At 31.9% G+C, this 24833-nt stretch overlaps 1 protein-coding gene across 17 annotated transcripts in view; it reads right to left on the reverse strand.

Annotated features, from left to right (window-relative positions):
* The window catches only part of Adgrl2 (adhesion G protein-coupled receptor L2), a 266353-nt gene that overhangs the window by 14269 nt on the left and 227251 nt on the right, over positions 1-24833 (reverse strand). For all 17 annotated transcript variants that reach the window (XM_047539007.1, XM_047539001.1, XM_047538992.1 and 14 more), the window contains 7 exons: positions 21922-22105; positions 11548-11673; positions 10962-11167; positions 9715-9888; positions 8600-8809; positions 7449-7669; positions 6092-6158 (listed from right to left, as the gene is read on the reverse strand). In XM_047539007.1, the coding sequence (XP_047394963.1) occupies positions 6092-6158; positions 7449-7669; positions 8600-8809; positions 9715-9888; positions 10962-11167; positions 11548-11673; positions 21922-22105 (1188 nt within the window). The remainder of the gene's footprint in view (positions 1-6091; positions 6159-7448; positions 7670-8599; positions 8810-9714; positions 9889-10961; positions 11168-11547; positions 11674-21921; positions 22106-24833) is intronic.

The following is a 24833-nucleotide window of genomic DNA, read 5'->3' on the forward strand; positions in this document are numbered from 1 at the left end:
CAACAAATATGTATTGTCTTTCTTGACTGTTCCACACAAGGATATACTTATTGTACTGTGGATACAACACAGTTTCTGTTTTTAAGGAATTAATTTGAGAGAACCATCTGATAATACAGTAAATATTGATTAGGTTTTTAAAGCATTATGGTAAAGTGTATCTCTAATTTTTTAAAATAGTAGACAAAAATCAACATGTCATTATTCCTACAGCTTACAGAACAGCAGTCTTAACTACTAAAATTGAAGAATGGTTAAAAGGAAGAATTACATAAATATCCTAAAAACATACTAAAACCCATGTAAACCAACTGACACCTACCATTGGGTAATCTGCTTCACAGATTACCTCACTTTCTCCCAACTTCTTTTTTAAATGTCTTGATACAAACATTTCTTTTACTGTAAATTTCTAGATATAGGGTTCTTTCCTCCTTTTCTTAATTTTCCAAAGTATATAAGGTCAAAATTTGGTATTCATGACTTTCTAAACACATTAATAATCCCCTCGTCTCATCTTAGGAAAAAAAATAGTAGTAGTAGGACATTCCAGAAAGAAAAAAAGCTGTTTATTATCTACAACAATGTTTAAAATTATTAGCAAAATAATGAATGTGAATGTGAGGAAATGTGGAATGTGTAAAGTACTATGCTGCAAAAAGAAAATGAGTGGAAAGTCCAGGGATGAATTTATCAGAACAATGAACAAGATCAGGTAAAAAGCAATCTAAGAATAAAAACATTTTTCAATAAAACTGAAATAAGAAATTGAAATCTACCTATAGGGAAATATAATTAAAGCTTATATATGATAAGACAATTTTGTTCTAGTTAAGACTAAAAAAACTACCCCAGTTGAATGTGTCACAAAAAACCTTCTCATTTAATCCTTAAAACATACACTGTTGACTGCTTTTCTCCTTTTTTCTTCCCTTCGCTCAACTGAGGTTTTTAACAAAATACATGTCCGATGTTTTCCATTTAATACATCGACAAGTTCAGAAAATATAGAAAATCCCAGGGAGGAAAAAGTCAGCTACAGTCCTACTGCCAGAGGTGGCAGACAGCTCTTGTATGCACAATTTATAAATTATTGAGCTATGTCTTGCCAAATATTACTTAGCTACTATAATGTCAGTGTTGAGATTCAATATACTGTGGTCTGGCTACACAACCCACAGTATTTCAAAATAAAATTAATCAATTTGTTCTGGGAGGCAAAGTTCAGAGTCTTTGAACAACAAATATACTAGTTCTATATAAAAAAAAGATTCCACTTCTACAAAGCATGATCCAATGTAAAAGTAAACAAGCAATGATAAATGAGGTTAAGATAAATAATATAATATATACAATACTGCCTAAAAGAAACCCTGAACTGCATAACAGGTGTACTCTTGGTATGACTTTCCACTGATGGACTTACCAGAGTTAACTAACAATCCATTTCCTCTGGAAATTTCTACCACCCCAGAAACTTCTACTATCCCACAACCAGCAACATGCCAGAATACTTACACTTCTCCCCACTAGTCAACCTGAATGCCTAACTGTCCATTTTGTCTTCTCCAAAGCTTGTTACGTCAGTTCCACTCTCAGCTAAATACTACACAATTTCAGAAAACCCAAGTGTGAATATAAAAATAAAACTTTAAAAAGCCGTTCTAACACAGCTAACATTGATCATATTAAGAAGACTTAAAAGTGAGTCTCTTTAAAGACAACTAAAAATACTGGGAAAATAATTCTAAAACCCTTGAAGGATTTTTGTGTTCAAATGATTTCCCAAGTGTTCCTGAATTTTCCAAAATAAAGAAACTAAAAACAAGTATTATAGTCAATGCAGATTGTCAAAAAAAAAATATGTTAAATCCTGCACAAATTTAGCTCATGAAATAGAAAGCATACAGATAATGAAGGAAAGGTATATTTAATAAGACAAAATTCCATCATTTCAAAACAAGGAATTATGAAAACAATCATTCAAGTCATACTCTAAATCATAAGATGGCAAAAAAAAACCCCAAAAATGCTAAAGAGTTTTTGTTTCCCCAATTCATTAAAAAAAAAAACTGAAATTTCACTGACATGTATTATTTACTAGTTTATTAGAAAAATGGACTACTTCTACCGTGTAGATACTAAACAATTTAATATGGTACTGCCAACATCATATGGCAGTGAAATATTTCTTAGAAACAAAAGGAATAAATACTGAAGCATAAATACATCTTTTTAAGTTTGCTTTAATAGTTCTCTTATTTTTCAATGCTTAAAAAATTATGCTAAATTTTAGTTTCACAGAATAAATACTGTTGCTATGATCTTTTTCAGAAGGTAATACACTGATAAGAATTATGATTTTGTTAGATATAATATCTTAATAGATTCTCCCCACTCATTCTTTCTTGTTCGCTTAAAATACAACTATGGGAATATAAAATGGAGACAAAGGAGCAAACAAAACATTTTTGGTAAATTCTATGATCCACAATAGTCACTTTTGTACAAAAACATATGATTTTAAATTAATTTTAAACTATAGTCTGCAAACTTGATTTCATAGTTTCTGTGTATTTTCTTCCTGATATAAGAGGATCTTTCCAGGTGTGTATTCATTTCTTTCTTCTTTCCCTATTCCTCTATTTATGTATTTATTTATCTATCTGTTTTGGTTTAAAAAGTTATTTCTTTCTCATTTTATTTTTCCTCAATATATTTTCCTGTCTTTGGTATACATTTAAAACTTAATCACAAAATAGAGTTTCTTCTATTTCTCACTGGAAAGCAGAAGAAGGGAGAGAACAGACACCATTCAATTGTTGCCCTCTCACCTCCACTCCAAGGGAGCCAGTTTTACCCTCTCTTGTCTTTTTGGGGTTTTTTTCCCCTCCCAAACAAAAACAACACTGAGTTTAAACATAATATTTTAAGATAGGTTGAGAGGCTTTATGTATCAGAAGTATGTGTCAGAAAGGAAAATGTAGAGCTATAAATATACACACAAAGATTTGTCTAATCTGGTCTAAGTACATGTAGTTACTCAATTATTCACACAGAAGTCACCCTTAAGTATAGATTCTTAGGGTTATGTTAGGTATGTATGTGAACCCACCAGCTAAATATGCTCATGATTAATTTTGGAGATGAAGCAATCTGTTCATAAATTAATCAAATATTAACTCTGGTCTAGGTCTGTGTGCGCGCAGGTATGAATAGATAGGTGGAAATCTCTTCATAGGACACTATGTAAAAGGGTGGGAGCAGATCCAGAAGGAAAAAAAATATATATATATATATGTATATATCTCCAATACAGCTAAAAGGACTAAATCACCAAACAGGGGCATTCTTTCTGTTCCACTGACAAATATTGTTTTTTTAACTCTTCCCAAATAATAATTATGAACATAATTATTAAAATAATCTGCCAGTGAAAATGGCTGCTAAAATCCAATGATGCTTAATAATATGGCATAGTTAAACATCACCCATTTTGATAAACACAAAAATACAAAGAAGCTTGTAAAAACGAAAAAGGTACCAGAGATTATAGGAGTGCACAGTTTGCTTTATGGCCATCAACCTGCTCAATTGAATCACATCCGTCTGAGCTTAGCAGCTTAAAATTCATTCCACAGCTTGCAGTGCTGACATGGATATGATAAGACAGAAGAACAGAAACACCATTCTGAAGTAACCTAGCTGAACTGCATATGTTCTGACCCTTTTTGTCCTCCCTGGAGCTTTTGCTACCTGGCAAATGCAACTCTAAAACTGTACTTGTATCTCCAGATCTTTGCTATTAGCCAAGCAGAAACCTATTTCTCTCTGGGACTAGCAGCCAGAGAGGTGTTCTCTGAAGAAGACTTCTAAATGAGTGTGTGAGCTGAACTCTTACTGAACTGAATTAATTATTAATGATGCAGATGGAGCTGTCCAAATGATAAGAACAGCTCCTGACGTGTCATGATCCAAGCTTTCATTAAACCATTTCAGGCATACTAATGGTTTCCCACTGCTCATTACTTACCAGCACTTTTCTCATAGATATAATAACTCCAGTGCCTGTAGGCAAGACATTCTATAGAGATGCAGAAGTGGGAAGTTTTATCTTCCTCAGTATATTATTTTTCTTCACAGAACATTATTATTAAAAATGTACACCTATTTAATACTACAAAGTTAAATGGTTTCAATTCAAAAAAGCTGGAAATGCAAAACTATATTTTCTAGAAATGCTAGAGGTAATTTTTTATCATAAGAATATGCCATAAAAGATAGTATGCAATACAGCTTATATTATTAAGATGTATGTCTGAATTGAGTTTTAAATATATCACCCGAGAATAAATGTAGGTAAATGTATTTTCAGTAAACTCATGCTATACAATAATATTTCAGTTTAGGTTACATATTGTTTTGCAAGATTGCTTGGCACTCCTGTACAACAGTTAAGTTTCATTCTGTGTTGAGAGGGCAACGCAATTGAGGAGAATTCCAAGGAGATGTATACTGTGATTGCTACCTGCTGGTTTCTTTTTGTTGTTGTTGTTGTTGTTATTTGTTTTTAGGTTCAGAAAAATGTTCCAAAAGCCCTTCACAACTCAGTCTAAAGTATTTGGTAGAGGATAATAATAAAAGACAAATAAATAACATGGGCTTACATTTTAAATGGGTAATATAATAAAATGTATTTTACCTGTTTTCTTCCTCAAAGTTGAGTTGTGTGAACATTAGTTCCTTTTGCCAAGTAAATATTTTTTTAATGTTTTAAAGTTGGTACTTACCTTTATAAATATAAAACTTCAGTACAACAGGAGTAAACACATGACATTTTTATAGTCTGAATATCCCTAAAATGATCTTTATAGTTTCCAAAGTATAAATGTGTTTGGCCAAGGACTTAGGGGAAGAGAGAAGCCTGTGTTTTTAAGGATCATACCTCTTCATGTCAGCAGTCTGTCATTAATTCAAGATAAGCTTAGGCTATGTTAACAAACAGCCTACTAATTAAAATTGGGGTAATCATCTGGATTGAATAATTCTGATGAGAAATTAGCTTACCTAGGAACACTAGAGAATATTTTACTAGTTTAATTCACATAAGTATTCATCTCAAATTTTCATTTTGCTTACTAACTGTACTTGTGTAAAATAATTAATTTTAATGCCAATAAAAATGTACATACAGGAGTGGTTTAACGTTTCCTTCGACTACTCATTTTATGATACACTAACAATAAAAATATCCTAAGAAGCACATGTGTCAATTTTTTGAAATTGAAAAAGAAACAAAATTCTGAAAATAGCAATAAAGTAATATTTAAACTTGTGTTTCAACTTGTTTCCTAGGTATTCATGAGACACTGTTGATAATACCAGTTCCTGACACTTTACATTCTTTTGTTTTTAGTAATTCAAGTACTACCATGGATAATGTGAGAAGTTTAAAAATACCTTACTGTCACTATTCTCAACTTGTATGAAATGCATTTAAAACTAAAAATTCTTAAAAACCAATTTCTTTCTGGTACTAGGGATTGAAGCCAGGACTTTATACATACTAGGAGTGGGTTATATCCCCAGTTCTTGTTTGGTATTTTAGGTTTTAGAAAAGTAATTTTATTTCTAATGAGTTTAGAATTCATTTAATATTCCTTAATTAATCTAAACTTTTAAAACTTTATACAAGTAAAAACAATTTAGGGTATGGACATTCATGTAAAAATGCTGAATTACTATATGGATATTAAAGTAACAATTAAGGTAAAGTTAATTTGCTTTTCTAAAACATTCATTAAATTTGTAACATGGCTTATAAGTATTGCTTTTAGATTTTTTTTGACTCAATGAATTAGAAATGGGAAATGATATTTTTCAGTAGAGGAAATTTTTCATAAAGTTAAGTGGCAAGTGTATAAACACAATAATGATATAATATTTAAAATATACTAAATAATATTATCCTATAAAATAGAAAATGTCTATAATATTTGAATGTATGAATTAACAATACACTGAGATACTTTTAAATAATATTTCTTTAAAGTAGCAACTAAAAAAGAAAAGGAAAATAGAGCCTTCTTACCAGAATAATAAAGGTAACAGGTCCAATGAAACTCCATATAAAATAGTTGTCAACATGAAGCCAGCAACTGTTTTGAAAAGAAGAGAGTATGAATCAAGTAGCATCTTTGGATATTTAACATCACAAGAAAATTAAGAGTTTTAAAACTTAATAAACACAAAACTATCACTACATTTGCTTTTGAAAAATTTGCTTATTATGGACAAGAACAAGTCTAATAATTCTGAGTTGGCATGAACTTTAACAAAGGACAGCAATTTACTTCAACCTGCCATTTTTCATTTCAGGTTTTAGGCCTGATAAAAGCACACAAAATTATGCTATATATATATATATATATATATATATATATATATATATATATATATAAAACCATATATATATATATATATATATATAAAATCAGCAAAATTTGCCTTTCAGATCTTTCTGAACTAAAGTGCTCAGCCCTATGAAAGAGACAAAAAAAAAAAAAAAATGTTCAGATGTTATGCTTGTTGTGAAACAGTACAGCATAAATATAATACCTTCATTAGGAACAAATACTAGAAAGAAAATCAAAGCACAGAACTCACGGAGAATTAGAGTAAACGATACATTAACTTATTAAGACATATTTTACTTAATGGTTCATTTTTCACATAACCTTGAATCCCTGCTGAATTTCTTTTATTTGTCTGTCATCATCTGTATAGTCAAAAAGCTTCTGTACTCCAAAAGAATCTTCATATAACTAATTTTATCAAAGGAAAAAAAATTAACAGAATTGGAAGGCACATTCATGCCTCTAGCAAACAAAATCCTTAGAAACAAGGCTATGTCTACCTTCTGTCACTTCCTGTAAATATTTATATTTTTATAAATGAAAGACGGTGACTTATTTTAGTCCTTTTCTAACTGACTCATAAAGTATTATGAAAGTTAAACATATGGGATGGAATGTGCTAGTGTTACCATTCAGAACGAGAGTTAGCTACAGGGTTGGCTGCACAAAGAGAGCTAATGAAGCATTAGCTTAAAACCAAGTAGTTAAACCTGTCAGATGCTTTAAGTTCAAAAGAATTTTTACTTAATATCTTCTAAGGCCAAAAAGTTATTTACTCTTTCAATTTGTTTCAGGTCAATCTTTTGTGTTAAAAGAAAGTCCATAATGTAGAATCTGCCTCACCAGAGTACAAATCCTCTGAACCTAGAAAATTACAAAAGACTTGATTGTAATTTGTGCACGGCATGCCCATTCTCTTACCAATAAAGCTTTCAGATGCTATTTTAGTCTGTCAGGGACCCTCACTGACAGCTAACAGGCTTTAAAAAATTATTCACTTGAAAAACACTCAGGTCGCTTGCAATTACTTACGCTTTTACTGTTCCATAGCTCTTATAGTCAATAGCAGCTGAAACTCCAACCACTGTGGCAGGAAACAAGTAACCAGCAACATAGTAATATTTCTTCCTTGAATATTCACTTTCAAAAACTTCAACTAACATTAAATAGAGCTGCACACCTTCTAGGCACATCCAAGCAAAAGCTGCCAAAAAGAAAAAGTGTAGAAGTCCTGCAAATATTGGGCATGCAATCTGTAAGAAAAGGAACAAAAGAATACAAGAGAAAACCCATGAATGCAAATGGCTCGCTAAAAGTATAATATATTCACTCACAAATCCTGCTTTTTAAAAACACATCATTACTTAAAACTACTGTTAACTCACCAAAAATTTATATGTATATCTTTTCATAATTGGAAAAAAGTTAAAAACACTGCCAAACACGGAGAGTGTAACACTTGCATAGAATACCACCAAGTGTGCTAGATTTCATCACAGGAAGATATTACTGCTTTTGGTCAAATTCAAAATCAAACAGAAAACAAATCTTAATTTCTTCTCAAATTATCCATTATAAAATCTAAAAATCCTGTTTGTCTATGATTTGCTATATAAGTCATTAGAATGGCTGTTTGCAAATAAATTATTTCTATGTTTTCTATAACAAAAATTTAAACTACTTATTCTAGTGATAAATATCCTAGCCCTAATTATGTAGGATTATCTTTCTATTTTATATGGAGCATTCTTTAAATTCATCCCAGCACAGATGAATACAGGATAATGCATTAACTAATTAAATTCTGTTTCTGACATTCAGACCTCAAGATGATGTCTGCATTGCTCTAAATATGAAGAGGTTCACTAGTCAGAATGACTATGTAAGCACAATAGAAATTTGAAACTAGTATATTTTCAGTACCCTACCATTCTTCCATTCAAATTATACATCTTAATAATAACCCAGAGAATGCAAATGTACCTTAATAATGAAATAAATTAATTCATAATATTACTTCATGATTAAGCTGTCTTTTAATTAATTACAAGTTATACTTCAATATCACCATGTCAGTTATAATAAACTTAAGGTTAAATATTAATAGCAGCATCATACACAAATTCATACCTATTAAAAGAATTTTCAATGATCCAAAGTCAAACATCTTAATAGATGCTTACCGTATATTTTGTCTTATCAATGCCAATTAGAAAAATAAATTCAGCAATGAAAAGGTTGATACAAAGATTCTTGTGTATAGTATTACGGTCACTCTGTAGACCACGGAAAAAACAGAAGGTGAAGATGCAAATAGCCAGGCATACAAGGGAGATGACAATTCCCACCCAGGTGATGACTGTGAGAAGTAATTCATGGACTCCATCTTTATACTATAAAATAAAAAGACATGAAGAACACTAGTATTCCTACAGTACATAAACTAGAAGAAAACAACTTGCTTAATATTTAACTCTGAAGAATAATATACACGTTAGTGAAACAAGGCTCATTACTAAAAAGAGACTATTATCTCATTGACTATAATGTTTATAAAGAATGGCTTATGAAAGAGGAAGATATTCCCTAGAAAATAATGCAAAAGCACAAATATTTTAAAATAATGATCAAAATAATTACCTACAAAAACATAGAAAACATTATCACAATAAAATACAGAATGCTTAGTTATGACTAAAAATAATCAACATTGTAATGATTTTCAAGGATAACACATAAGCCAAGTTTTAAGTTTTCATTTTCTCTTTGGGTTTCTATATGCTTTCATACGGAGAGCTGAGTAAACAAAAACCTGAGTTTTCATTCTATAATTCTGAAAATATTTTTTATCTTCTAGATAACATTCTCTTTCATAAGAAGAAATACCAAGACACATTCCTGAAGTTATTCTGAATTTTCAAAATATGAAATTTACATAGTGTGGAAAGTCTTAAAATGAGATTCCAACATTTGAGATGGGAAGACATACTAAATTTTAGTCTCTTATCTCTTGTGTGACCTATTGGTGTTCAGTTTTTAAACCCTTAGTTGCCAAGAGAAAAAAACTTAGAACAAGAACATGATGTGACAATGGAGAGCGTAATTATAAGAAAAAAACAATATCGGAGTACTAATACTTCTTAAAATATAGGAATAGTGTAGAAATGATTAGAAATGCACATGGTTCTTTGTTTGCTTTTTAGTTACGGTAAGTACCCAAAAAACAGGACTATAATACAAGCTATTTTGAATCTCTGAGGTTTTTTTCCTGCTACTAATTAGAAGTGCAAATACTTACTGCAATTTCCCTATGGGCCATGAGAATGGCAAAATTGGTTAGGTGGCTACATGCACACGTTGTACGAGTTTTATTAGTGTCAACCAGCTTGCAGCCCTGGGTAGACCAATATCCCATCATAGTTCTCTCTGAGTAGTTCCAGAAGGAGCAGTTTGCATTGAAATAATTGTCAGGCTGGGAAATAAAATGACAAGATAAAATTAGGATTTTACACTCTAAGATGGCAATGGCAATTGTTTAATATGTGTAAAAGGTAATTTAGATTAAACTTTGCATGTTTCGGACTATAAAGTTTTTCATCAGCAAAATTGTGGACTATGTTATACAAGGCAGATATCTAGCTTAAAAGGGACTTTATAGTCCGAAACACTCTAAAGTGTACTCTAAATTACCAAAGACCCATTTTACACAATTACAATTTCCATCTTATGATTTTACATACTGATGGTACATTAGAATGATTTTTCCCCCTTTCTGACAAAATTAGAGCTATGAATTTGTACTGAGAAAATTCTGTAAGGTACAAGTGTCTTAAAAACCCATTTTCAATTTTGGACCCATTTTTAATTAGTTCTAAGTGATACATTAGCGACCATTTGAATCACATAGAACCTCAAGGTTCTTGAGAGTAAATCAACTGAGGCCGGTATGACACAAGGACCATGGCTGCACAGTTTTATTTTTGTCAACTCTGTAAATCTACTTGGTTATCTGTAGGCACTCATTCACTCTACTTAGAACATAGAGTAGGTATTGAAGTATCAACTTGAGGTACAGCAGAGGAATCACATCTCAGTCCTCAACTCTTTAAACACAATACTTCACAATTGTGCCAAATATGATCAATAAGACCAATTTAAAAAACAACAACAACAATTTGTCACTGTACAAAAGCAGAGTCGTAACAGTTAATACACAGCTATCCTGCTGCTAAGGTAAGAGTTAATTTTCATTCAAAAACAAATTAGAGTCATTTACATTTTCCTGTTGATTACTGAATTAGCTTTCATTAAGAATACACTTAAGTTCTAATAATCACTGAACCAGGCTCATTTAATTTTATGTTCACAGACTTAAATAAACTTGTGTCTCTGACCTGGTACAACATTTAAAATTCAAATGGAAAGGTCTTTTGTCCCTCCCCTATTCTCCCTCTCCCTCTCTAAATCCCCAGCATGTCAGCTTTCCTTTCCTTCCCTCTCCAGTTTTATAACCTTCCATTGCTTCATTAGCATACATTAACTTACATCAATGTGTGGTAGGGTAAAAAGCACAGGATCAGTCAAGTATACGCGGCTGGACTCCTTATTGATTGAAACTGAAATGACGTGAGAATTCACTGCGATGGTGCTATTACGACCAATAAAGTCAGCACCCAGTTTTATGGTTGCATTCTCTGTACTAAGGAACTGTCCCAGACTCCGGTAGATGATGAACACCAACTTTGCAAGCCCTACGAAGGTAGAAACCATCATAAAACTTCCAGGAAAAATGCTTATGAATAAAATAAGATACAATAAAACAAGAATAAAATGAAACAATCCTATGGAATCTTTATTTAGAGTATACTTATGAAGCATTATTTTAAACATACTTAAAATTTTTTAAGACATTTTTGTCATAGTCAGGGTCAAATACTTACTATTTAATCTTTTTTCTTTTTTATTTGTTCTTTTTAGGTATACATGATAGTAGACTGCATTTTGACAAATGGAGTATGTCTAATTAGGATCTCATTTTTACAGTTGTGTATGATGTGGAGTTCAATATTTTAGAATAGGTTTAATGAAACAATAAAAGAAGCCATGTTTTAAAAAAAACTGTTCATCTTACCATTCCTGCTGTTTTGTTTGACAGTGTTTGCAGAGAGTTGGATTGAGCTGCCTGCTCCCTTGATACCCAGAGGAAACTTAAAGTCTTGGACCTGGCCTTCTGTACTAAGGACTGCAACCTCCAGAACTGGATGAATCCAAGGACAAAAGAGAGGAAAAAATGGAGAATTCTTAAGATTAAACTAAAAGAGGCAAATGGTAATTGTATGGAAGCCGTTTTCCCTTTCATTAGAAGCAAAACTTGACTAGTAGATTCCAATAAGATGATCAACAAATATTAAATTAAATAACTCCAAGAGATCTTAAAACTTTCTGAAATGTGTTGCATAATCATTTTGACATTTTCTTCATATTTTTATGGCTTTTGTCATGAATCAATTACAAACTTTATCCTATGAGTGTGAATACATTGTATAAATTCATAGTAAAAAACTTGGTTTTATTTAAATCATGAAATTGAACAAAAATAATTTTAATTGATATTTTTGCATCTTTTTATGTTAAATAACTTTTTAATGACCATATTTGACAGTGGTATAAATTTGTTTGCACATATATTTATTTCCCTATGATACATTTTTATATATAAAATTATCAAGATCAAGATTTTAGTAATATATTTTTCTTATTTTTAAAAGTAGTGAGACCAGCAAAGAAAGTGTATTTGTGAGAAAATGTCTGTCATTATGTTAAAACTTCCGATTAATTCTCACTAGTAACTATTAATCTTACATACTTCAAGTTGGGCAAAATAGGATCTATAGTTGTTATCAATTCAACAAAGTTTTGTTTGAACACTGTCATGTCTTTTCATTTACATATTAGCTGCTTTAGTACCACAAGGTCAGGTAAGAATTTGCAAGATGAGGAAAACGAAAACAAAAACAAAAACAACCCCCTCCCAGACCCATAAACTTCAAAAACTCAAAACAAGCAGCAAAACTGAAAAACACATAAGAAAAACATATAAGAGGGCTGGGGAGATAGCTCAGTTGGTAGAGTGCTTGCCTTGCAAGCCCAAAGCCATGGGTTTGATCCCCAGCACCGCACAAAAAAAAAAAAAAAAAAAGATTGAGAACATTTATCCGATCAACAAAACTATCAACATAAATGTTTGCTGTTTACTGTTATATTAAATATTACCATGCTTTATATTAATATTCTTTTAACTTTTAAAAAGTCAACAATACTTGTAATAATAATTCAAAACTACAGTCCATATATTTTCCTCTGAATTTCATGTTCTTTAATAACTATATCATTTCTTAAACTACTCCTATCCCTAGACATAAACACATACATACACACAAATCCAATGAATTCACCCATTCCCTTTCTTTATAAAAATGAGCTCATTTACTTCTATTGAACTCTTATAACTCTTGGATGCTAATTTTTTTGGTTAATGTCCCACAAATTTGTTTTGTAAACACATACAGGTTTAGCTGTAAATATGGAAACACACTCAAAAGATTTTTATAAGAAAATAAACCACATTCCAAATTACTACAATACAACTTCATAATAAGAATCATGTAATGCCTAGAATTCTATCAGCTGCAGAAACTGGCTGAGGTACTATTTTATTGACTCATGTTTAGAAATATTAAGCAAGTGGTAGGTAGATAATCTCCTTTCCTCCTATCAGATTCCATGTGTGTGGGCTGGGAATATAAAAGGAATAAGAGTGGCACAAACATATACATCTATACTGGCCTGGTGGTGCAAGCCTAGCTGAGTAAAGAGGATCACTGAGGCCAGCCTGGAGAACATAGTGAGACCCTGACTCAAACAAAACAAAACAAAACAAAAAACAAAAAACCCACTGTAAAAATTTATAGTAAAAATCTTTTGAGGGTTTATTTAAATCATGAAATTAAACAAAAAACATTTTAAATCGATATTTTCATGTCTCTTTATGGGAAAATATATGTAAAATATATGCATCTATTTTATGCCATATATATGGAATAAATGTACCTCAGCAATACAGCACCCCTGGGCTCACTACCCACTACAGCAAAAAATAAAAATAAAAATAAAAAACTCAAACGTACTCCCTCCTTTTCACTCTGAAAGGGGTTCTAATTATTAATCATGCTTAAAATAAATGACAGAATAAAAAGAAAATCATTGAGTTTTCATGAAACGTTCAAACATTCTACACATACACGTGTACAAATTTGGCATGTGATTCCTGCACTTGGGGGGATGATGTAGGAGTATCACCCCAGCCCAGGAGTTTGAAACTAGACTGGGTAACATGGAGAAACATCTCAAAACAGAGGGAAAAAAAAAAAAAAAAAAAAAAAAAAAAAAACAGAAAAGAAGCACCAGTGCACAGGCATACATGTACAAAGAGTTAATTTTGTTCAACAAATATTTACTTACTGAAGTTCAAAATTTATGTCCACAGTAAAGAAGAAAATTTTTGCATTTTCAAAAGTAACAGGATCATTACTGGAGATCTTAGATACTCGAAAGCCGTAAGATCAAAAATCAGCTTTACGCCAATAAATCTGCATCAATCAATAATTGCCATTTTGAGGGAAAAAGACATTTTCACAGAAAAATAAAACTGGAAGAAACTTAAAAACTAAAATATTTTATGGCAATTAGATAAAATCAACCAACTGTACACTGAACTTTAAATAAGAATTTCTGTTTCAGAAAACAGAAAAAGAATGTGTCCCAATTCATTTCAAAAAAGACTTATATAATAAATGCATAAAACAGCCCAAGGAATAAAATAATGGGACATTCACACTCATTAAAGTGGTGTTAAAATCTTTTATAATGTAAACATATACTTTATAATTTCTCTAACAAGTTGTTTAGCTCAAAAAGGCATATAGAAATTAATACATTATCCAATCAACAAATGGGCTAAGGAAATGAACAGACACTTCATAGAAGAAGATGTACAAGCAATCAACAGATATATGAAAAAATGTTCAACATCTCTAGTAATAAGAGAAATGCAAATCAAAACTACCCTAAGATTCCATCTCACTCCAATTAGAATGGCGATTATCAAGAACACAAGCAACAACAGGTGTTGGCGAGGATGTGGGGAAAAAGGTACACTCATACATTGCTGGTGGGGTTGCAAATTAGTGCAGCCACTCTGGAAAGCAGTATGGAGATATCTCAGAAAACTTGGAATGAAACCACCATTTGACCCAGCTATCCACTCCTTGGCCTATACCCAAAGGACTTAAAATCAGCATACTACAGAGATACAGCCACATCAATGTTCATTGCTGCTCAATTCACCATAGCCAGATTGTGGAACCAACGTAGATGCCCTTCAGTTGATGAATGGATAAAGAAACTGTTGCATATATATACAATGGAATATTGTTCTGCCATGAAGAATGATAAAATTATGACATTTGCAGGCAAATGGATGAAATTGGAGAATATCATGCTAAGTGAGATAAGTCAATCTCAAAAAACTAAAGGACGAATGATCTCACTGATAAGCGGATGAGGACATAAAATGGGGGATGAGAGGGGTTAGCGTTAGGGTTAGGGTTAGGTTTGGGGTTAGGGATAAGGAGGGTGGTAAGAATGGAGGAAGGAAGGACTGTATAGAGGGAAAAGAGGGGTTGGAGGGGTGGGGGGAAGGGAAAAAAATAACAGAATGAATCAAACAACATTGCCCTATGTAAATTTATGATTACACAAATGGTATGCCTTGACTCCATGTACAAATAGAGAAACAACATGTATCCCATTTGTTCACAATAATAAAAAAAATTGATCAGAAAAAAAAAGAAATTAATACATTAGAAAATGTAGGATTATATCACCTAATTAGAAACTAAAGAAAAAATTATAAGCAGAAAAAAATTCAGTAAATTTCAACACTCATTTAATTTACATAGAATGAAAATAAAAGACATAAACACATTAAGAATCAAAAGAATTCAGTAATGAGGGGAACTGCATAGAATGAAAAGAAAAGACCTTAACTAATAAAGCTTTTTTTTTTTTTTGTCAGATAAAGGTCATCAATTTGAGACCTACAGCAAACACACACTCCTTTTTAAAGTCAGAATAATCCCTATCAACAGGTTTTATTTAACATTGAACTAGAGGACTCTATCTAAAATGGTAATTCAAGAAACATAAAAGGAATAAAGACTACAAAAAAAGATATTATTATTTATAGTAAACATAATTAGCTACGTAGTAATCATGACACAGTGTATAAACTATCAGAATAATAAGAATTTAGTAAGGCTGCAATCAGCAAAATCAACTGTGTTACCATATATCAAGTAACAAACAATCAGAATATGTAATTCAGAAAGATCTATTGTTTGCAACAAAAACAAAAACTATAGGTTTGGGAGGAAAAAAACCTAATTTTTTAAAAAGGCGCAAGATGTTAATAGGAAAAATATTTAACTATCAAAAGACTGAACAAACAAAAATATGTACTTGTCTTAATTAAGCACATTCAACAGATCAAACTGTTAGTTCTTTGGAAATCAAATCTACAAACAAATAAAAATTCCACTAAGATTGTATATGTTGCAGGGGGTTTGGTGTATGTGTATAACTCGACAAATTTGACTTTAAAATTCATATGGAAGACACATACCAAAAAGCAGCCACAGCTTTTCCTCAAGGAGCAAGGTTGAAAGACTCAAGAGATACTAGCAATATTGAAAACAAAACAATGTGAAACAAAAGCAGCAAAAAATAGACTCGTCAAACAAGTTGACATGTACAAGTTGGCATAAAACAGAGATATCATTACAAATCTATGGGGGCAAGAATGGATAAGCACTAACACAAATGTAGAAAGCACTGTTTATTCATTTACAAAAATCAAATCAGTGACCTCCCTTGTATCATAATAAAAAAGTATATTAAAGATGAATGTAAAAAGGCAAAGCAGGACAACAAAAGGAAAACTTAAGTAAGATACCAAAATGCCAACCATAAAAAATAGACTAATAAACATGACTTCAGTAGTATGCAGTAAGACATCTTATGAAAAGTTAAAAGAAGGCAGAGAGAATGAGTATTTCTAGACTATATAATCCTCAAAGAATTAGTGTCCTGAATGCATAAAGGTACAATGAGATGGAAAACTAAAAGATTGTAGATGATGAATTCATAGGAGAGACACTGGAACAGCCACATAAACACATTAAGAATCAAAAGAATTCAGTAATCAGGGGAACTGCAAATTTAATAAAGTAATGGGATCAATTCAAACTCATTAGATCAATAAAATCAATGTCAATGATAAAATGTTAGCAAAGACAGAGATGGTCTTACTGTTACTACCTACTTGTGACAATGTAAATTGGTAAAACAAGGTTATAGAACAATTTGGCATTATTTAGTAAAGCAAAGACAGGCGTGTTTTATCACTCAAACATTCTATTTCAAGGTGTGCGTACATATGTCTACAAAGGCACACATATGAACAAGAAGACATTAAAAAACATCACTGCAATTTTCCTCATTTCAGTGCAGAAATAAAAGTCACTAAAATGCCTATCAATAGAATAAATAATTTTGGTGTATTCTTACATCGAATAAATAAAATAGACATGTGCATGTCAGCATGTAGAAATAAAAAATAATGGTAAGGAAAAATTATAAAATCATATTTGTAGTATGAAATCAATGAAAAAACTTAAGGAAAATTACTATCTGTACACGTTTATAGAGTAAAGTTAAAATTAAAAAAAAAAAAAAAAGGCTTAGTGGTAGACTGAAATAGGAGGAATGCTTGAGCCCAGGAGTTAGGAGGCCAGCCTGGACAACACAGTGAAAATCTAAATAAATAAAATAAAATTAATTTAAGCTTATCAGTGCTAGAAAATAAAGTGAAGATGACAACACCTTTTTGATCTGAACAAATCTGAGGAAACCAGGGACCTTTCACATTATCTATGATTACAGTTTTCCCAAAAAAAGTGAATATGATAAAATACCATGATGTGGCTCAGCTAGTACATAGATGTGCCATAGTCTCTATACTATCTGTGCTCTTGAAATAACATAGATGCCTTATTCAACAGATTTCTGGAAGTGAATATACTTGGTTCATAGGAGTGCCATTCAGAGTGTCACTTACAGCCAATACTGCAGATAGAATTTTAATGTATTTATCCTCTATTTTTTCAAATTCATCAGAAAGTACTGACTTCCATGAGATGAAAGAAGAACAGAACCCACCAGCCTCTAAGAAAACCTCCGATCTCTGCCAGGAGACCTGCAGGGTCTTAAGGAGTTGCCCTGTTGACCTGAACCCCAGGGTGAATGCACCATGGAGCAGAAGAGAAGACAACAGGAAGCAGGGCCAGAGCCCATCCTCAACAGCTGTGCAGCATGAAAAGTAAGTCTCTGTTGTTGTGAGCTGTTGTGACTATCAGGATCTTTAATCACATTAGCTACTAGGACCATTCTGAAAACAAGTGAAAGGAAATTTTACAATGGACAGATCAGGCTGTTAACACCTTAACTATCTAATTAATCTTACAGTCACAAGGAGAAACAAGTATTAAATGCCTCATGATATGATGCCTAGAAAGTTCCCGAGGGAAAAAAACTTAAAGCTTGCCTGATTAAGACTCTAGATCTAGATCTGCTGCAGGGCGTGGTGTGCACCATTGTAATTCCAGCTACTCAGGAGGCTAAAGGTGGAAGATCACAAGTGCGAGTCTGTCTAGTCTGGGCAATTTAGAGAGCCTGTTTCAAAATAAATGAAAAGGGCTGGGATGGCAATGTAGCTCAGTGAGCACCCCTGGGTTAGATTCCTTCTCTCTCTCACTCTCACACTCTCTCGCACACACACACACAGAGGACTCTAGTTCTGATTGCGGTTATACCAAGCCCAGTTATATGGTACATTGGGAATGAAATAAACCAAATCCAGAATGTGGGAAATTCTACAGGACAAATCACCCACCCGATTTCTTTTACAAAAATGAAAAAGTGCTAAAAAAAGGAAAAAAAAAAAAAAAAAGATGCAGTATTTTAGTTAAAAGAGACTCAGTCAAACCTATATATTACATGAACTTGTATGAAATCTAGTTCAAAGCAAGGATCAACAAATTTACAAAAATAAAGAAAACATAAACATATTTTGTTATTATTTGAACCTGTTTTTGCCCCTTTTTTCAATGTGATAATGCTACCGTGGCTTTTGAAAGGGTATGGTATACAAAATAAGTTTTTCATAATGATAAGATGTTATTATTTGCTGTATAACAATACCATGATGAGAAGCATAAATAAAACAGTATTAGGGGCATGTTGTTGAAAGCAGGTAATAAAATTTTTGATCAAAATTAGAAACTTTTGCTCTTCACAAGATAATAAAAAAATAAAAAGAAAAGTCATATCCTGAGGGAAACATTCAGAATACATGTTACTGACACAACATTTTATACTAGGACAAACCCAACTAAAAATGAGCAAAAGAAATGAATAGTCACAGCATTACAACATTTTAAAAAAAATGTTGAAAAAGTTATCAGTGAAAAATTACTTAGCAATCATAAAAATGTAAAGTAAGCCCACAATGAGATGTCACTACAAGCCGTTAAAATGGCTGCTAACACTGGTGGCAAAGAAACAGAAAAAGTGCAGCTTTCATATGTTGCTTTTGGAGATTATTGGGAAAAACAGCGGCAAAATAGTAGAAATAAACCAAATGCTTAAACAGTGAGTGAACATGCAAGTAGTGTTATATCCGATAATGGAATAACACCCAGGAAGGCAAGGAACTAAACTATTGACACTCCCTCTATGTGAATAAATCTCAAGAGTATTATTCTGGCTGGGGTTGTGGCTCAGTGGTGGAGCTCTTGCTTGGCATGTGTGAGGCAATGGTTTTGATTCTCAGCACCACATATAAATAAATGAATAAAATAAAGGTCTACAAACATCTAAAAAAGTATTTTTTTTAAAGTATTATTCTGCATAAAAGATGCAAGATCCAAGAGTTCATGGCATGTAATTCCATCCAATGAACATCTTAGAAAAAATAAACCACAGAGACAGAAAACAGATAGGTGGTTTCCTGGGCTGACAGCAAGAGGAGTTGACTTTTGGAATAATAAAAATGTTAACCATACTGATGATTATACAGGTTTATATTTGTTAAAAAGTCATCAAACTGTAAAGATTCTAATGCCCTTATTGTATATAAATTATATCTCAAAGTGAGACTATAAAATGCCACTGTCAGATGCAATTATGCCACTTTTATGGGGTCATGTATCATAAGGGTAAACCATGTTATGAAGTTAAACTAAGGATTTTGAGAGAAATTATAAGGAGGAAATCAAACTATTTAAATTTAAAATATTATCATCAAATCCTAAATTTAAATAAGGGCTTCAAGAAAGTGAAGACAGAGGGAATAATAGGTCATTTTAGTTTTCAAGTCCAAAATGACAATATAAGTCCTAGGAAATAGGAAGATGTTTTCTTTATACTAAATACTAAATTTATTTTACAAAATTATGTATAACTTAGAAATCAGAAAGAACTATATTAGAATATGTAAAATCACTTTCACACTGATAGTTCTTGAGTGGTAAACATAAGAGTAAGTTCTAGGCATTATCTGACACACATCAGTAAACTGTACACTATATACTATAACAATCTCCACTCAATGTTTTCTAATTAAAAATGAAAAAAATTATATGAAGAATAATCTTTTAGAACTCTGAAAAATGTAAGTATTAGGAAAAATATATTTCACTTTTTGAAGTATATTTCAAACTGGGACATATTAACAGTGTGTCAGACATCTGAAAGGCTGAATGAAACTCCATCCTTCCCCTCAAATCCTAATGCACACTGGTCAAGAGCAAAAAAGGGAAATTTTAGCTCAGTTTCATTCTTCCTCTTCTTTTTTTCCCCGCTTTTGTTTATTTAAAAAAATAACCTTCAAAAGATTTAGAGAACAACTTGTGGTCATGATATGCCATGTCCAGTAATATTTTCCATGATTCAGCTCTAAGTTAATCAAGTCTACATCCCTCTGTGCTTACAAGTCACTGGAAATCTTCGAAAGGCATTCTTCAATGATTATCTTAGAAATTTTATTAGATCAGTAATTAAAATTAACCCCCAAAATAATTAAAGTCTTAGACAAAGAAGGGGAGTTTTATTTTCTACTAAATCTATGCTAAAATATACTTTTCTTCATGACTATATATCCCAGGTCATAGTGGGCCAAATTATCTTGACTTCATTTACTTTGAAGTTAAGTGATTTGTCATTCCTACCCTTAAGAACAAATGATTTTAATATTTCATTTCTTTAGAAAATTTTATTTGTTTAAAATAAAGTTTTGGGGCTGGGGCTGTACCTCAGAGGTAGAGCACTTGCCTAGCATGTGTGAGGCACTGGGTTTTAACCTCAGCACCTATTTTATAAAAATAAACAAATAAAATAAAGATATTGTGTCCATCTACAACAAAAAAAATTTTTTTTAAATAAAGTTCTGAATTCAAATCAAAGTATCAAAATTTAGTCTATTTTTTCTATGTACCTTTTTTTTTTCTACACATTTTAATAAAAATTTCTGTAAGACAGACGAGCACAGATAGGCAACAAGTCATGGTAGCCCAGAGAGGAAACCTTCATTCAATATCTGATAGTGAAGTTAGCACTTTTTTGGGAAGAGAGAGTAGTGTGTGTCCTTTCTAGTTTTTTGTTTAACATTTATGCTTCGAAAACTTTTTACCTTACTAACGGATACACTCATCAAATTATCAATAATTCTAAATGGTTAAGCCTAAATTAAGAAAATGTTACTTATGTCAAGAATTCCAGTCTCTCATTGGCAACATTTGAATTCTATTATGCTTCAAAACTATCTGTAGCTAATTGAAACCTATAAAACAAGGACATTCTGCATTATGGGAGATGTAGTTCATTGACCATTTTTACCTGAAAGTAGTAGTTTTTAATATATTTTGCCTAAGTTCTGTGAGCCAAAACATTTGACTGGGAGAACGCATTCCATAAAGTAATTTAAATTCATTAGGAATATATTATTTAAAATGGGGGAAAAAATGCCAGTTTCACAAGCACTTTCCTTACTTAAGCAATCCATATTCAGGCATTTAAGTGCTCTTACACTTTTTCTTTAAGGATTTTTTCAAGTGAAAAACACAAACATAACCATAAAACCAACTTTTAAGATACAGGATAGATTTTGGCTTTTGCATTAATTTTATTTTAGTATGATCAATAATTTCTTTTGCTAACAGATAACAAGAGAAGATGGACACTGGGAAATAAAAGGCTCAGAATGAAAATAGTATTCTCCTAAACGTATGTGTTCTAAATCAAAATGAAACCTGGCAATAAATCCACTTACCAATGTTTTCTGTGGGCATTGAGACCCTGGTTGGTTCTAAGAGATTGTCAGCTAGGACAAAAGCACCTTCTTCCAATGTATCCAGTAACATTGTTGCAGTGTGTGCTTGTTCAGAGGAGTTCATGTGTTTCCAGGATTCCAAAGCTTCTGGTCTCAGAAGGTTGTCCACTGTGTCAACAATTGCCTGCATCCATTAGAGATCTATCATTAGTTTTGACTGCTTCTAGAACTAAGGTGGTTTTCAATCAGTGACTAGTGACAATTGTAATATTTATCTGTCATGACGATTTACTCTTAATTCAATATGGAAGGACACTAGAACAATCTATATCTGATCAAGCTGAAACACACCTGGCCATTTCAAACTAGGACTAAGTAAAGATTAGCAGATTTCTATCTGATTATAATGTGTAGAATAGTGATGCATCTCTGTTTATATAGTCCTACCTCAAATGTTGAAAAGCATTAACAAACAGCAGCAACTGTTAACCTGAGACATGACTCTTGCATATGTATTTACATCCAAGAAAGTAACCCTGTTTGTAATCTTAGAATTAAATGTTCTAAATGGAAAACATGGATTACTACTGTCTGGAGTAGATGAATATTTATGCTTGAAACTTCAGTCACATAGCTTCGTTAAACCAGAACTAAAATAGTAACTAAAATTTTGCTTTATTAGGCAAATGATATTTAATATCATTTGAGGAAAAAAAAAAGAAAGAAATAAAGAAAGAAAACAAGGTGGTTTTAAATATTATAAGTTATTTGGAAATATTTTCACTCTTCCGATTCCCTGTCCATCTAAAAAAAAAACACTTCATAAGTATACCTTAACTCATAGTCAATGGTCTACTTTTAAAGGAATCAAGAAAGTAAGTAAAACATTTAAAGCCTATACTGATAATTTAAGGAAAAAAAAAAGCACAAATAAAGCCATCATAAACATCTAAGGTATTAATATTCATATGTAGGTTTAAGTTATTACCATGCAAAATAACAATAAATAGAAATATAAGCCAGACAGTTAATCAATTGAAGGTAGACTCTTATACTGACACTTGCTGTACCTGTGCCCTAAATATGTCTTAGATAGCTGAAATGACTAAATTTATTTACTCTTTCCTTTACCTATTCATAATGTGTCATTAAGCCCACAAATGTACTGTTTTGATCTATTGGTATAATCACAGAAGAAAAAGAACATACATTATATAAAGAACAACAGTGAAAAAGCTAGTTTGAGGTACTACATTGAAATGAGGAGGGGGAAAAGTTGTTTGAGGCTACTGTCAGAGTAAGATTAATTAGCTTAATCCATCTTAATACCCTCGTTCTGTCTGCCTTGTGAGCCACCATGACCTTCCTGGCAGGTGGAATATACTTCCAAGTGGCGTTAAAGACTTTTTTCTTTCTCTAATGGGAGATAGAACAGTCGAAATGCTCACACTGATACTGCTGCAGCCATTAACTAGAGTGGAACAGAAATTGGTCTGCTGAGGCCAGATTCATTAGTCACCAAAAAATACAGACTGAAGCCTCTAATCTAAGTTACAAATGAATCTTCTGTCACAAAGTAGGAGCTCACTTCATTTGCATAGTGTAAGTCAGCTTCTGATTTGTAATTTAAGGAGTTTTATTAGTCTTATCTGAACAGAGAAGCTCATTTGAGACATAACTAAAAATCACACTGGTCAGAAATTAAGGTCATATTGAAATTTACTACATATACACGTAACTCCCTGATGGCATGCTTTATTAATGTGAAACACTCCTTATTTATTACATTTGTACTTTTCTAGAGGGATCAAAATGATCATTAGCCTAATCATATTCCAGAAGTGGTCTTTTCCTGCTAAATGGGGCAGGGGCGCGTTGAGGCCCTATTCTTCTTCCACTGAGATAAATGTCCTGGGCAACATACCAATTATTACATTTCAAACTCTAACTAATACCTTAAAGTTGAACTGAACACTTGAGTTTGAAAAATCATTTAGACTTCAGCAGTTATTTCTTGCCCCCATTAGACAGGCTAAAAAGGGACTCTCAGAACTTCACTAAGTGAAAACAGGTTCTCCCACCCAACTTTTCCTGTAAAGCTCCCAGGTCCAATGTCTTTTACTAATTAGTGAAATGCATTCTTTCTTCTAGATCTTGCAAACCAAAATTAGTGGAGTTACGACTTTTAAATAACTCCTTTGTTATGAAACTACAAAAATTCTTTTTTTTCCATTGTGAAATATAGATTAGTTCTTCAAGGTTTGATTTATCATGCTAATGGTCCCCTTAAGAGTAAGATCAAAAAATAACCCCCAAAAGGAACTTATAAAATTCACAGATAAACCACACACAACTTGACGTCATTCTGATCTATCACATAGAACTAGCAAGGCATAATTTCCACTGTAAGACTCAGTATGCCCCCTGTTACTTGGGTTCTTGGATATACCAAGAAGGAAAACCACCTGGAGCAGAAGAATTCTAAAAGCAAAGCAATGGCTCTAGTCTGATAAAAACCAATACATATTATATACTGATATCACCATCATATTATTTATGTTTCATTTTTAGTAGCCCATCCCCATATCAACATAATTCTAGAAATGACCCCCTACAATTTTTTGAGACAAAGCCTATTTTAAGAGTGCACCATAGAGATAAGAAAGCAGTGACTTTTTCATGCACATACATTATGACTACACAGTCTTTGATATGATAAACTGCCAAGAATATATCATAGCTGTTTTACTCAAGTTGTTTTTTAATCCACAGAAATGAAAAAAAAAAAAAAAAAAAGACTGTATGATTATTTTCCAATTCAGAGGATATTTCATTAAAATTCTCGTACTTTTGGATAAATGGAAAAACAGCAAAAATCATTAAAATAAATTATTTGCTTATTCTGAGAATAA

The sequence above is a fragment of the Sciurus carolinensis genome, chromosome 1 (assembly GCF_902686445.1).
Source record: "Sciurus carolinensis chromosome 1, mSciCar1.2, whole genome shotgun sequence".
NCBI lineage: Eukaryota > Metazoa > Chordata > Mammalia > Rodentia > Sciuridae > Sciurus > Sciurus carolinensis.